Source organism: Solanum tuberosum, unplaced genomic scaffold, assembly GCF_000226075.1.
Source record: "Solanum tuberosum cultivar DM 1-3 516 R44 unplaced genomic scaffold, SolTub_3.0 scf00008, whole genome shotgun sequence".
NCBI lineage: Eukaryota > Viridiplantae > Streptophyta > Magnoliopsida > Solanales > Solanaceae > Solanum > Solanum tuberosum.
Window position 1 is genome coordinate 2,039,146 of NW_006238934.1, and position 16,441 is coordinate 2,055,586.

General features: G+C 32.3%; 2 protein-coding genes across 2 annotated transcripts; one reads left to right on the forward strand and one right to left on the reverse strand.

Annotated features, from left to right (window-relative positions):
- Positions 1–3,888: 3,888 nt before the first annotated feature.
- LOC102579354 (high affinity nitrate transporter 2.4-like) lies at positions 3,889–6,243 on the forward strand. Its single transcript, XM_006339241.1, has 3 exons — positions 3,889–4,710; positions 5,019–5,134; positions 5,577–6,243. Exons 1-3 carry the CDS (start codon positions 3,889–3,891, stop codon positions 6,241–6,243), a joined length of 1,605 nt encoding a protein of 534 aa, XP_006339303.1.
- Positions 6,244–10,274: 4,031 nt separating this feature from the next.
- Positions 10,275–15,501, reverse strand: LOC102584989 (cell division cycle protein 48 homolog). Its single transcript, XM_006339017.2, has 9 exons — positions 15,326–15,501; positions 15,055–15,220; positions 13,148–13,376; positions 12,126–12,892; positions 11,816–12,037; positions 11,660–11,731; positions 11,277–11,558; positions 10,834–11,193; positions 10,275–10,739 (listed from the first exon to the last, which is right to left on the reverse strand). The coding sequence occupies exons 1-9, from the start codon at positions 15,352–15,354 to the stop codon at positions 10,440–10,442; spliced, it is 2,427 nt and encodes an 808-aa protein (XP_006339079.1). The 5' UTR covers positions 15,355–15,501; the 3' UTR covers positions 10,275–10,439.
- Between the last annotated feature and the right edge of the window lie 940 nt (positions 15,502–16,441).

Genomic DNA, 16,441 nt, shown 5'->3' on the forward strand with positions numbered 1-16,441 from the left:
CTTTATAACCATTATTCTTGTAACCTTTCACTTCCATAACCTCCCCATTATATTCATGTTAATGTCATGTTTATGACTAACCTTTTGTATGCCTCTATGTTACACTATAAATGGAGACATAAGGGTTCATATTGTATACACTTGAAGATTTGGTGAACACTTGAAAGAAAGAAAGTTATCTTATATTGTTCCTCTTGTCTTATATTCTTCTTGTCTTCATCTTTATATTATTCTTTTGTTCTTAAGTTTTACAACACCTAAGTCTTTAACTTACCATTTTCTCAAGCCCAACATTTTTAGCCCAACTATAACAATCCTAAGTCCATGTCCATCAAAATTCATTTTATTCTTTACCTACCCTACTTCACATAAAATAGTTACATTTTCTCTTAATTTAATCACTTTCTTTGTGTAATGATAACTCTAGTATTGCTTAATTGAACCAACATTAGCTTTTCTGTGGATTGTTCATGTGCTAGGTGATTGTGTCTATCGAGATAGTAAGTCCTCAAAAAATCATAGTTTCAAATCGAATAAACCAGAAAAATTGAACCAAACCAACGGTTATTTTTTCGTTTGGTTTGATTTGGTTTTAGAAATTTTAAAAACCGACTAGATTGATTTGGTTTTGATTTTAATCAATAACCGATCGATCCAAACTGAACCACGAACACCCTACCCAAAATCTAGATCAAATGGAGGAAGATTGTCATTTAAGTCTTATAAAGAGACCACACATCTCATTAACCATTAATATAAGACTTTTTTTCATTCTTTAATAGTTGTCTACCAAATACCAGCCATTGAGAACGAAATAGGAAAAAAACAACGAAAAATCTCTTATAAGCCGTAACTAAATAAGAAAAATATTGATGGAGAAAAATAATCTAAAATATGAAGTTAAAATCAAAAAATAATAATCTCTCTATATATATTGCTCTTTTTTGAACCAGACAAAATGGAATGGGGGTACATATATAATACAAGTAGTATTTTTTGTTTAAGAAATTAACAATATATATATAAGGTATTTACTTCCTCATTATAAGGAGAGTTCCTAAAAATAGATTAAAAAATTAACATATTCCTATGTTGTTGGCTATTTAAAATATTTTAACATGATAAAAACCTCCAAGCACATGGTTCCTCGTACTATTCTTCTATGTTAGATTCCCTTTTTTCATGCTTTACACAATAAAAATATTGAAGACAATTACCAAACACAATATAAATACTGATACTGATTTCACGTTGGGACCTGCATAATAATAAAGTCATGTCACTATACAACAATTTTATACTATTTCGATGTATAATTTTATTTTATTTTTGACAAAAAACAATACTGTAACATAAAAGGCCAGGTTGTGGAATCGTACATATAATTTTAGTTGTAGAATTTGTGGTCCACACAGGGTTATTAGATTATTTCTCTTATTTTAATTAGGCAAAATATGAAGCGTTTCTAATTTATCATTTATCCTACTTTTTCATAGTAGTTTTGTCATGTATCCTACAATTTTTTGTAGGTTTATCATTCAAATTAGGAATATGTGACATTATGTAATGACAGGGAACAATACAATATATCCAAACGTTGTATTCATTAAAACAATACAATACAACACAATACATTATGAAACAATACATAACAACCATCCAAACAAAGTGTTAGTCGGAGTTATATACTACATATATAGGATTAAAAAAAATCATGTACATAATTATAATTTTGAATCTTCTTATTATTCTTAATAATATAAGAGAAATACCTGGCAATCGCAATTCTCCAGGTATGCCATTTATTAAATCTTTTTAATTTTCTTATCCAAAATTCTGGCTTTGCCATTACACACGGGTAATCCCATTACAAATTAATAAAGAGAACAACCCAATGACCATGTTTAAGACGTTCAAGTTTTAATTGTGTTATTTTACAGGTACTACTAGTATAATTATGTATAATTAGTATAAAATATATGTATATCAAGTTCCATTTTCCCTTTACTTTTCTTGAATATTTTTCGGCTATTTGTGTAAACATCAATATTGGTAAAAATGGGCAAATTACAGAAACCACATACTTTTAAGGCAAAATTACAATCTATCCCTTAAAAGTTTATAATTATAGAAATCCCTCAAACGGATATAATAATATAAGCATTGATACATTAATCTGATGCGTGAAATACATTAATCGTTAAGTAAGATACATTACATTTTATACATGATACACTAATCTGATGCGCGAGATACACTAATTTGATGCGCGAAAATGAGGGATTTTGGAGATTTGTAAAACTTATAGGGGATAATGGTAATAAGTAAACTAAAAGGTGTGATTTCTGTAATTTAAAAGATCATCATGTGCATTGGGCCGGCTATCTATATATGGGCCTTCATTTTGGATATGAAACGCTCCGTATTACTATACTAATCACGGTGAAAATGAAAATAATAATAATTAATCTTGTTATGAACTACTAAAATGACGAATAGATTGAGACAACTATGTTTAGAAATTTCAGATTTCACTTATGGAGTCACTTTAAGTATATTATTATTGTAATTATTTTTAAAAAAATCACGACAGATAATTTCAATATCGTATAATTGAGTCCATCTAAACGACTAGCTTATGTATTGGTCCAAGAATATAGTAAAGAAACTAACAGAAAAAGATAAGCGCATTCATCCAAATTTTGTTGGTTTCCATATAGTTGGAAAGGCCTTTTTTTATTTTCACCTAATTTTATTGGTATTGTTTTTAATTATAAGGCTGTCATGGCATATGCCATATGCTGCGGAGAAAATTTCAACTTCACAAAGTGGTACCTAACAAATGAAAAAGAACAACTCCATAGGTTTTTTATTGGAAAATAAACACATAAATTTAAAACAATTTAAAAACTTATTATTCCATATGATTAAACAAAATCTAAAGCAACCATTCGGCATGTGGCATATAATTCAAAAGCAAAACAACAAAATGAGAAAGAACGATATTGTCAAATCAACTTATACTATATAGAAAACTTTAAGGACATCTTAAAGGGAAAAAATTGAAAAATAAATAAATAAAAATAATCAAAAGACAGAGAACTTTGTACTATTAAGTTCGATATGATTGAATTTTATAATACAACAATAAAAATAAATTAAATAACAATATTTGATTCAACATCAGTGGATTTGGACTTTCATTTAATTTCACCTAATATTCATCCTGGTCATAAATAAATCATTCAGGTCCGAATCCTTTGTCCAACATAATTTCAAAAAGTTGGTATATCTATGTCTTTTGTTCTTTCACTGGTTAAAGTAATTGTTATGATCAGAAAGAATAGCATATCCCATCTACGGGTATATAAGATCGAGCCAAAAGTCTTATAAGTATTCTGGTTTTCTTAAACTATATGCTCAGTTAAACATGTTACATAAAATGAAATGGTATGAATAAAAATCCACTTATATTAAGTATACATACTGCTCCTAGCCGTCACGCGTATATATATATATATATAACCTATGTATAATATGTGTATCACTATGGCGTATAATTAATGTATATCTTTATCTATTCCCAATCTTTTCCTACAAAGAGTGATGACATCAATCATAATTGTTTTATAACCAGAGTTACAAGATCACTTTCAAAACCATAAGTTTTATACACTCCCTCTCTTTTGTATTTTTTTTACTTGTATCTTAGATTAAAAATATTATTTTATGAATAGTGTCAAATCAACCGGGGTCAAGTAAAAAGAGACAGATGGAGCACTTCAAAAAAATATCATTACAATTTACTAGGACAATAGTATATATTATGGATATCCTCACTTAGAATGTTATAAAAAACAAACAATCTCATAATTCTCCTAAAACACAATGGCTGAAAATGATGGTGCTGGTGGCTCTCCGGGAACCTCCATGCACGGAGTCACCGGCAAAGAACAAACGTTTGCCTTCTCCGTTACATCCGATCCAAATATCCCTACGGACACAATGGCGAAATTCGCCTTACCAGTTGATTCTGAACACAAATCAAAAGTCTTTAAAATTTTCTCCTTTGCGAAACCACACATGACAACTTTCCACCTTTCTTGGACTTCGTTCTTCACTTGTTTCATCTCCACTTTCGCTGCTGCACCCTTAGTCCCAATTATTCGGGACAACCTTAACCTAACAAAATCCGACATTGGAAATGCCGGAATCGCCTCGGTTTCCGGTAGTATTTTTTCTAGACTTGTTATGGGTGCGGTATGTGATTTGTTAGGCCCGCGTTACGGGTGCGCTTTTCTCATGATGTTAACCGCTCCAACGGTTTTTTGCATGTCGTTCGTGTCGTCGGCCGGTGGATACATCGCGGTTCGATTCATGATTGGATTTTCGTTAGCTACGTTTGTTTCGTGTCAGTATTGGATGAGTACGATGTTTAATAGTAAAATTATTGGAGTAGTTAATGGTACGGCAGCAGGGTGGGGAAATATGGGTGGTGGGGCCACTCAATTGCTCATGCCTTTACTTTATGAGCTGATCCGCCAGGCCGGGGCCACCCCGTTCACGGCCTGGCGAATCGCCTTTTTTGTACCGGGATGGTTACACGTGGTCATGGGTTTATTGGTTTTAGGGCTAGGTCAAGATTTGCCGGATGGAAATCTTGGTACCTTACAAAAGAAAGGAGACGTTGCAAAAGATAAATTCTCAAAGGTAACTTAATCAAGAAGTATCGGATTTTGCGAGTGTACTAAACTATCATCAATTATTTATCAAAATAATCTCAACTATCAATTGTTCCTTTTTTCTATCTCATATATCATCACATTGTTCAAGTAGAAAAAATGAAACAAATGATAGTTGAGATGCGTTTCAATAAGATAGAAATAATGAACACATAGTTAATTCAGATAAAAAAACTTGTAAAAGTATAATGCTTCAAATGTATTTTTGATTATTATTATTTTAGATAAGTATCAAATATTCTTATTTAAGTTATTTTTTATTGTTGTCTTATTTAGGTTCTTTGGTATGGTGTGACAAACTATAGAACATGGATTTTTGTTCTTCTATATGGGATGTCACTAGGTGTGGAATTAACCACTGATAATGTCATTGCTGAATACTTTTTCGATAGGTAAGAACATCTTCCTTTCTCATCGATTTCCACTCTCAAGCTCTAACATAATTCTCTCTCCGTTCTCTAACTTAATTTGAATCGGCATAAAATTTATGAAAATATATATTTTTAAAATTTGTGATCTTTAAAATTGTCATTATCATTTGTATACCTATAAATACTTTTGAATTTTTAATTTTTTTAAGAATATCATAACATTTGTGCTTCATATAGGGTAAAACAAAAATTTAGAAATTTATCATTCTGTTTTAAATAATAAATTAAAGTTGTTATTTTATAGCATGAAACCTAGTATAATAACATGTTATAATATATTAGACTACAGTAATCGCGATTTAATTCTATTCATCAAAGCATGTTATTGAAGAAACGAAATAAACTCACATGATGATCATAGATATCATTTTATAATTTTTTGTTTTCTTGATTTAATATTAAGGTTTAACCTTAAGCTTCGAACGGCCGGTACAATTGCTGCAACATTTGGCATGGCTAACATATTGGCTCGACCCTTGGGAGGCCTAACTTCAGACGTTTTAGCTAACCGATTCGGTATGAGAGGTCGTCTATGGAATCTATGGATCCTCCAAACATTCGGGGGAATCTTTTGTATTCTCCTCGGAAAATCCGAAAAACTCCCAATTTCAATTTTATCAATGATACTTTTCTCAATTGGTGCACAAGCTGCAGCTGGTGCAACATTTGGTATTATCCCTTTTATTTCGAGGCGATCGCTTGGTGTTATCTCTGGTCTAACTGGAGCTGGTGGAAATTTTGGATCGGGTTTAACTCAACTTCTTTTTTTCACCAACGCGAATTATTCAACATCGACTGGATTGTTGTATATGGGTGTGATGATTGTGGTGTGTACACTTCCCGTCACGTTGGTGCATTTTCCACAATGGGGAAGTATGTTTTTACCACCTAGTAAAAATATCGCGAAATTTAATGAAGAATATTATTATGGGTTGGAGTGGAATGACGAGGAGAAGTTAAAGGGGTTGGATGAGGGGAGTTTGAAGTTTGCGGAGAATAGCCGGTCGGAAAGAGGCCGGCGGGTGGTTTCCGTGACAACTCCGCCGGATGCTACACCACCTATTGTGTGAATTATGTGTGTTATCGATCTCTATCGCGGTTTAAATTAAAATATTATCAGTATAATTTAATTGTTTGTACGTAGTGATTATTACTTTATTTTTAATGTTGCCATAGTCGATTTATTATGAAAAGTTGCATTGTTATATGTCATATATATATATATATATATATACACGTACGTTGGTGGATGTGTAGACCTTAACCTTTACACAATTAAGAAATAACAAATAGTCATGTAATTAACTTGATTTATAACTAAACTGATCAACTTAATTCAAATAAAAATCTGTTAGAAATTGGATACTTTCTCTGTCGCAATTTATGTGACACATTTCATTTTTTTTTAGAGTCAAATGGTTAGTTTGCCCATGAAATCTTCAGTTTTGTACAATAAAATTTATATATTTATAAACTACGTAAAAAATATATTATAAGTCACAATAATTGACAATCACATGAATTGAAAACGGATGAGTAATTAATAATTTGATACTGAAAAAAGATTTAGTGAGCAGGAAAAAATAAAACTTTAATATGGTCACACTCACACCGTACCTGGTCATGCACGTGAACGTGCCTTAATTATATTGGTACCTGTTTTCAAAGGTACCAATAACTTGTCAAAAAAAAAAAAAACAAGTTTCACTTTAACCACAAATAGTAAATTTATTGTTTCTAAAGAGAGGCGTAATGTACTACTACTTCCTTTGTTTCCATATTAATCACTCCATTCGTTTCATTTTATATGATCCAATAATGCATGTTTGTGTGAATATAAATTATTTTATTAAAGATAAAATGGAAATTTTGTGTTAAATTAATTTAAAAATATATCATTTTTTTAAAACTGACTTCGTATAAATTGTGACAAGGGAGTATATGTGTTATTGTTTGACTATAGATACATGATAATCTTTTTTAGAATTTAGTCATTCTCACCACATTCTTGGTGGTAATTTTTAACATACGTTAAGAGAATGACTATTTTTTGTGTATCGGTATAAATATACCAAAAATAAAAAGTAGTACTCTCTCCGTTCTATTTTATGTGAGATAGTTTGACTTACGGAGTTTAAGAAAGAAAGAAAGACTTTTAAAACTTGTAATCCAAAATAAATGATAGAAATTTGAGCGCGTCTTTTCAACTAAAATGCAGCGTTCAGCAACGACTACACTACAATGTCTTAACTTAAACAAAATAGTGTTTAATTGCCACTGTGAAATGTGGTAATATATAGTCTGTATATATAGTATCAGTTTATTTTTTTTGTTTCCCACTCAATATCTAGAGACCACATTGGAGCTGCGACTAAATTCAAATCACATACTGCAAGGTTCATTCGGAGGTGGTGCTCCCATTAAAAAAAATTCCATATCCGGAGCTCGAATCCAAAACCTTTGATTAAGGATGAAGCAGTCCTACCACTGCACGTCTGCACCACAACCCATGCTGATATACATAGTACAATTACCTAACCTTTCCCCTACTAATTAAATGATAGAAACCAATCCATCACGTTTGAAAAGCCAACAAGGAGTAAATGTAAATTTCGTACAAAATTATACATCACCTAAATCAAGATCCAAAAAATCTTGCACAAACACTACTACAACAATAACAAACATATTTAGTGACAAACATTTTTCTTTTAGCCGCAATATTTATTGTCGTAAAATTATTTAGTAGCAATTGAGTTAATATTATTATATCTAAAATTACTAAAAAAAATTAGCCATATTCGTATAGATTATTGATTATAAATACACAATATATCAACAGCTATAATAATATTATATATCACAAAATAATTGCTCCAAAGTGTCACTCAGATCCAGTACTATAAAAAGAAGTGACATATGTATTACTAAAAACCATATGTACATTTATATTATATCCTCTTCTAACTATATATAAATGTTCTTTTTTCTTCTTTAATTTCATATCCATGGCACCAAAAGAATTTGAAAGTGAAGAGAACATTATTATTAGTAGTACTGCAAATTGTTGCACCGCGAAAATTTCGAAGAAAAATAGTTTGATGAAGAAATGCAAGGATTTGGCAAAGAAGAAGAAAACTAAGTTTTATATTCTCAGGAGATGCATAGCTATGCTTGTTTGTTGGCATGAGAGAAATGATCATTGAATTTTATAAGCTTGCAAGTTTCTTTATGAATTTTAGTATATAGTTTTGAATCTTGATTTTTGGGTTTTTATAGGTTTCATCATTAGTTTTTGTGCTTTAATATTTTATCATCTTGCTTCATAGTTTAATTTCTTGGTAACAAGCTAATTTATATTGTGATGAAAATAAGTGTACAAGTTGCCACAAGATATATATATATATATAAGTATATATAACTATAGCTTAGATGCATTTAGTATTTGAGTGTTTGAAAGTTTTTCAACTTTGTTTTAGTTTGGAATAAGACTCAATTAATTTTGCAAATTTAAGCTTTTCAAATTTGTTTCTTTAGTTTCTCGTTCCCTACAAAATTATTGTGCTAGAAGTTACTCACTTCATTTTATTTATGTTTGACTCTGCACACCCCTTTAAGAAATATTAAAACAAAATAATAGTTTTACTATGTCACCTAATTACCCTTTTAAGTCATATGAATATTGAAAATGATTAGTAGGACTTAATAATAAGGGTAAAATCAATATAAAATAATAAATTATCTCTTAATTTATTAAATTGAACAAATAAAAATGAATATCTACTTGTATTATAATGGATATGTAAAGTGGACAGAGGGAATAATTTATTCAATCTCAAATATTAGTCATTTTGTCAAACAGAATTTATTTATTTTATATATCATGCATGATTTAGAATAAGATAAGAAATTATTTTTCTTTCTCAATTGACATTTAGTTAGTAAACTATTAATCAAATAAGACGAGAATTTTTTTTTAGTTTAGATAGTATTCTAGTGTTGCATATGACACTTAACCAAACTCCACAACAAAAATGGAGATACTAAGTGAAGTGATATATAAGATTTAGGCATAACGTAAGTTCACATGTATGATACCATTTTAAATTCATTAATAACATGATCTAAACAATAAAATTTTTAAATTTACTAAATCAAAACAGATAATACGTATCATAAACTTAGATACATTCCAACGGAAAAGGGTAATCGACATGGAGCGGACAGCAAGAATCTGCAGTCTGCACCAAAACAGGGCCACTCGTGTGCACCCTTCTTATTCAATATTCATTTGGTCCACTTTTATGGGACCCTAACCCAATCACATCATTTCACTTTCTTCATTAATACGCTCTCCGTCCATTTTTCATTGTTCCCTATTATATTAATTTAACATATTTTTTAATGAATAATAAATAGAATGATAATTTTTTATATCGTTTTTTCAATACAACAGTTTAATATTTTATATCTAATTTTACTCTTAACATTAAAGATTTAAAACCTTTTTGGCGTCATAGATAAAACAAGAGCACGAAAAGGTTATACTGTTTCAAAGTTGTCAGAGATGCACACATGTTTTTAATATATAATCGACTAGTAAAAATGAACGGAAAAGTATTCCGAAAAGGGAAACAAGATTCTTGATAGGTTTTAACAAAATTATAATTTATAATAAGTGCAAAATTTTCTATAAGAGTAGTCAAACAAAGAACCAATAGTTTAGTAGTTACGTTAAGGTCATTCACTGAATTGGGAAACACTATTTTTTTAGCACTCATGTGCAATTGCCTCACCTAAAATAAGTTAGTCTAATAGCTGCACTTAATATTTTTTTTTACCAGATCCATGATTTGAATTTTATAATTAGATTCAAGATTTTAGGATATAGACATCAAGTATATAAAAAAACAGGTCGATACACTAAAACTTTCGCTATATACACACTTCTGGATTATTTCATTATAAGAAGTCTCCCAGAACAGATATAAAATGCTCACATTCAACACATGTTTTGCCAAACAACAAAAAAAAAAACTCCTGTTTTCTGGCACCAAAGTCATACATCATGAAAAATAAAATGAATTATAAAAGACAGCTATGGAAGATCCAAATATAAATTATAAACTGAGCAAAAAGATCCAAACATGAATTATAAACTGAGAGCAGCAAAGGAGAGATTTCAATTTGCTACTCACAAGTTTTTAAACTGAATTAATACAGAATTCCAAATGTATGTAAAATATGTAAGTAAAACTTGGACAACCTAACTATACAGGTCATCTTCATCTGCTCCACCAGCTGAAGTTGCAAAGGGGTCAGCAGCAGTTCCAGTTGTCCCTGCAGTGCTGGTCTCGGAAAATCGGAATTCAGAACCGAAACCTCTGGACTGTTGCAACGTCTGAGCGAAAGCCTGGTACTTGCGGATATCAGCATCACTGACACTCCTCCTAGCATACTTCATTGATTCCTCAAAATGAGCAGCCTTGATCTCAGGTACCTCGTCTTCAACGTCTTCCTCCATGGCTTCAGGATTCTCACTTCTCCTTTTCTCCCTTTCGATATCCTGCAAACAAACACACATGTCCACGTTAGTTTTCTGTAACCAACGGATGCTAGACTAATAGTTATCAACGGACTAGAGGAGCTCAGGAACTTACTTTCTCAATGTTTTCTCTGATAGCGTATTTGCAAGCACGTTGACAGATCTCTGTAATGTCAGCTCCACTGAAGCCCTGTGTATACTTTGCAAGTGCTCTTAGATCGATGTCCTTAGAAAGCGGTGATTTCCTCAGGCATGCCTTGAAAATTTGGTGACGAGAATCTTCATCAGGGAGAGGAATATAAATCAATTGGTCAAGACGACCAGGACGCAGAAGTGCAGGATCAATAATGTCTGGCCTATTGGTTGCACCAATAATGAACACAGTCTTCTTAGCGTTCATCCCATCCATTTCAGTAAGGAGTTGATTCAAAACTCTGTCAGCAGCTCCCCCAGCGTCTCCCGAACTACTTCCTCTCTGAAAAATTTAAGATCAATCAGTAAGATAGACAAATTCCACAAAGAAGCCATAGATTACTGGTCAAGAACAAGGTAACAAACCTGTGTGGCGATCGAGTCCAGTTCATCAAAAAATAGGACACACGGAGCAGATTGGCGGGCCTTGTCAAATATTTCTCTAACGTTGGCTTCACTCTCTCCAAACCACATGGTAAGCAGCTCTGGACCCTTGATACTGATGAAGTTAGCCTGGCATTCATTTGCAATGGCCTTTGCGAGCAAAGTTTTTCCACATCCAGGTGGGCCATAGAAAAGGACTCCCTTTGAGGGAGACATACCAAACTTCTCGAATTTCTCAGGATGTTCCACTGGATATTGAACAGTCTGTGCGACAAGTTGATTGAAAATAAAAACAATTGATGTGAAAAGAACAACAGATTAAAAATAAATTAAAATGGTCAACTCATTAGGAACCATAAACATACCTCTTGGAGCTCACGCTTAACATTCTCTAGTCCTCCAATATCCTCCCATGAAACATTGGGAACTTCAACAACCTGCTCAGAAAAAAGTTGCATAGTTAAAATCAAATGAGATTTAGTAGGTGTCATAAATAGAAAACAAGAGAAGATCAGACTTACGGTTTCACGCAAGGCAGAAGGATTGCTCGTCCCAAGAGCAGTTTGGAAGTGCTCATTTGTCACAGCCATAGAGTTCAGAATCTCTGCATCAATGGTCTCATCCTCCAAATCTATCACGTCCATCTTCTCTCTGATGCATTGGAGTGCAGCCTCGGTACACAAAGCTGCTAAATCAGCTCCAACATAACCATGAGTGTCTTTGCAAATTCTTTCTAAATCAACCTGCAATGAAAGATCCCAAAGTTAATAAAATGCAAGTCTTGATGGAAGAAGATTTGAGAACAGTAAAAAGTTGAAAATGAAAAATTACTTCTTCAGCGAGCTTCATGTTCTTTGTATGGATACGAAGCACCTCAAGACGCCCCACTTCATCCGGAACACCAATGTCTATTTCCCGGTCAAATCTACCAAACCTTCTCAAGGCAGGGTCAATGCTGTTGGGGCGATTAGTAGCACCCATAACAATTACATGGGCACGTGACTTAAGTCCATCCATAAGTGTCAAAAGCTGGGAGACAATCCTCCTCTCCACCTCTCCATTTGTCTTCTCACGTTTAGGAGCTATTGAATCAATTTCATCAATGAAAATAATTGATGGTGCATTCTTCTCAGCTTCTTCAAATGCTTTCCTGAGATTACTTTCACTTTCTCCCGCCAATTTAGACATGATCTCTGGACCATTAATGCAGAAAAAGAATGCACCAGTCTCATTTGCAACAGCTCGGGCTATTAAAGTCTTTCCTGATCCAGGAGGTCCATACAACAAAATTCCTTTAGGAGGCTTGACACCAATAGATTTGAAGAGTTGTGGGTGCCTTAGTGGCAGCTCAACAAGCTCCCTTATCTGAGCCATTTGTTTACGCACACCACCAACATCGTCATAACCAACCTCATCTAATCTATCCTCGTCTTCCCTAATCACAGGTTCACCCTCACAAAATATTTCAGTATCAGGGGCAACGACACAGTATTCAGCAGGATCAGTCTCGATAACCTTGAACTCAACACTTCTCATGCCTCCCCTTACCAGAAAAAGATCACCCTTCCTCACTGGTCTGTATGCTTCAAGAAAATAGGCTGCAGATAAATAAAATAAAGACACAAGATCATATCAGTGTTTGTATACATAACTAGGATGTGAATACATTACTTCAACAAGAAACATGAGTGCTGATTATAATTAACTGCAGATCATATTCATTGCACTCTTAGGTGTATACTGTAACCTGAGTCCAGCCTCTTTATTACATGCATACACCAAAATCAAATATCCAAATTAATACCAGTGGCAAGCTAGCAGACAGAAGAAATTCTAAAACACATAATACTTACGCTTCAAGTAAGCATCAAAGAGGTTCCCAGTGACTCCTTCAATGGTGTCATCAATGGGAAGAATGTGTACGCGTTTGCCATATTTGACATCAGGACACTGATGAACAGAGACAACATCACCAAGTCGAACCCTTAGGTTATTTCTGACAACCTTGTTCATCCTAATCTTTGGCACGTCACAGGTGTCATCAGCAAGGGCAATGCAGATTGTATCTTTTCTCTTCTTACCCTGTAAAGAAAAACGAAGTTTCAGAAATTAAATCGTATCTAACCATAAGATCATCATCCTAATCATATTATTCATATCCCAGCATCCAACTACTATCAGGCCCTTCTTGTATCACCATAATATAGTGGCATTACAGAGAAACCTATTTATTCTCAAGTAGCAAAACAGAACTGCAATCATGAGAGCTTAACTAAACCTATTGGTCATTGAACATGGGGGAAGAAACAAAAAAAAGGGATGGAAACAAAAACAAACCAAAAACGTCAGCATGCACTATAACCTCTTCAAAATAAAAAAAATAAACACATAAACAGAACAAAGCTAGATTCTTTAGGAGAAAAGAGCCAATATCTAAGCTTCTTTCAGCAAATTTAATCCATAGTCTTAGAAGTTTCAACACTTCATCGTGAAATTGACTCAGAGCAAAAACAAGCACAGGAGCAAATTTTCTCATAGAGGTAAAGACAGCTCTAAAATACCAAAACCAAATTTAACCATGAACTCCATACACATCTATCATTACTATCTTCCTCGATAGTTATAAGACTCTAAACTAATCAAAACCCTCATTATCGTGTGTGAAATTTAACCCAGAAAAGCTACCAAAGTTTAAAAGTTCCACAGCAAAAACCAGAAAAATTGAAGAAATTTTAACAAAATCATGGGTAAAAATCAGACCTTGATCAAGATTATCAGAAACCCAAATTCCGAATTCAGATTTCCAATCGAACTCCATAATCCTCACACTAACCACCATTATTGAAAACCACAATACAAAGAACTAAAATCCTATAAAACCCCTCATATAATTGGTGAGCCATAAGCACACAGAACTACCAAAGCTTAATACTACTTGCACATCTAAAAACAGCAAACTCAAGTAAATTTTAAAAAAATCATGGGTAAATATCAGACCTTCATCAAGATTTCAGAAAGCCAGAACCCCAATTCAGATATCCAAGCAAATTAAAAAATCCCAATCCAAAAACCCACACATTAAATCGAAAACCATAGTACAAAGAACTAAAAACCCATCAAACCCCTTATATAATCGGTCATCCATAAACACACAGAACTAAGGCATGCTTTCATCGCTTCCGTGCTCCTAGTTTTCCATTGCATTGAGGAAGGTGATGTCCTATGGTTCAAAGTTTAGTACTACTTGCACAGCTAAACACAGAACTCAAGTAAAATTTACCAAAATCATGAGTACAATTCAGAACCTTGACCAAGATTTCTGAATCCAAAAACCCAAATTCAGATTTCCATCAAACTCCAAACCCCTCACACTAACCACCATTATTGAGAACCATAATACAAAGAACTAAAAACATATCAAACCCCTTTACATAATCAGTCAGCCATAAACTACCAAAGCTCAATACTCTACTTGCACAGCTAAAACACAGAAACCTCAAAGCAAACTTTACCAAAATCATGGGTAAAAATCAGACATTGACCAAAACTCCTGAATCCAAAAATCCAAACTCAGCTTCCCAATCAAACTCCAAAACCCTCACACTAACCACCATTATCAAAAACCACAATACAAAGAACTAAAAACCCATCAAACCCCTCATTCAATAATCAACCCATAAATCTACAAAACAACCAAAGTTCAAAACTTGCACAGCTAATCACAATAAACTCAACTAAATTTCAACAAAAAAAATCAAACCTTGATCAAGATAGTGTCACCACGAAAAAGCTGAAGCTTCTCCATAGTATCAGGATGAATAGCAACAACAGAGTTGTCATCATTGGTTGCTTCATCCACCACAAGTCGATTCGGCGACTTCTTCCTCTCCAAAATCGCTGTACTAAAATCCCTCTTTGTCCCTTTACTGCACACACACAAACACACATTTTTTCCACATAAATACCAAAAAAAATTTCAAAAAAAGTCGAAAATCTAACAAATTGTAAAGATCTGGAAAAAGGGTACTTACGAATCGGAAGATTCAGCTTTGTTAGTCATGATTTTGCAGAAATTGATTTGTTTCCGAAGAGTTTTGATTTGTTTGAGTAATATTTATAAGAGAAAAAAAATCGGCCGAAGTTACAGGGAATTGAGAAAACGAAGAGTTATATAAAGAGGAATATCGCTATTTCTTGTTATCAAAGAAATCTGTTTTTTTTTTAAATTTATTTATAAATGATTGTTTTTATAGACTATAGAGTATATAACTTTCCTTTTTCATTGTTTAAATAGGAAGTAAACACTTTTTATTTTACTTTTTTTAGTAGGAAGTAAACACTTTTTATTTTACTTTTCTTTCATAATAAATAAAATCACTATTGAAAAAAAAAATTCCTATATTTTACTTTTCCTTTTCTAATACGAATTTTAATGTGAATTTTTAGAGTTCTTTCTTTGGGCTCGATAAATTTTGGTAGGGATGTGTAAAAATCAAATAGACCAATAAAAAAATGTTATTAGTTTATAGTTGTTGGGTTAACGGGTTTTTAATTGGGAAAATTGTATGAAATAGCAAATTATTAATTCAAATTAAATGTTATAGCCATAGTTTATTTTATTTGTAATTCGCAGCAAACATCCCCTTTTTTTTATCATCTGGTTCGAATTAAGGGAAAATTGTATGAAATAGCAAACTATTAATTCAAATTAAATGTTATAGCCATAGTTTATTTTATTTGTAATTCGCAGCAAACATCCCCTTTTTTTTATCATCTGGTTCGGTATACAATTACTATTTTTTAGTTTGCTTATACAAATTCAATTTGTTGTTTGTATATATTACCATTCGGTATACAATTACTCATTCGGTATACAATTACTATTTTTTAGTTTGTTTATACAAATTGAATTTGTTGTTTGTATATTTTCCATAGTTATACATAACAAGACATGCTTGTTTAATCTCTTTATGTATATATGTAGTAATTTTGTTTATATACAATTACTATGTTTTAGTTTGTATACAAATCAATATAGAGATTACCGAAATATACAGATAAAGACATGACAGGCTTTTATGTATAAGTATACCAAAATATACAAATACAGTGTATATGTATATCGAAATATACAGATTAATAGCCAT

Bases quoted from the DNA above. Each gene is read 5' to 3' on its own strand.
- LOC102579354 (XM_006339241.1), top strand. From the start codon at position 3,889: ATGGCTGAAAATGATGGTGCTGGTGGCTCTCCGGGAACCTCCATGCAC. The intron at 4,711-5,018 runs GTAACTTAATCA...TGTCTTATTTAG, and splicing joins CAAAAGATAAATTCTCAAAG to GTTCTTTGGTATGGTGTGAC. The intron at 5,135-5,576 runs GTAAGAACATCT...TTTAATATTAAG, and splicing joins GCTGAATACTTTTTCGATAG to GTTTAACCTTAAGCTTCGAA.
- LOC102584989 (XM_006339017.2), bottom strand. From the start codon at position 15,354: ATGACTAACAAAGCTGAATCTTCCGATTC. The intron at 13,377-15,054 runs GTTTGATTTTTT...TTTTCTTTACAG, and splicing joins GTGACACTATCTTGATCAAG to GGTAAGAAGAGAAAAGATAC. The intron at 12,038-12,125 runs GTAATTTTTCAT...CTTTCATTGCAG, and splicing joins ACATGAAGCTCGCTGAAGAA to GTTGATTTAGAAAGAATTTG.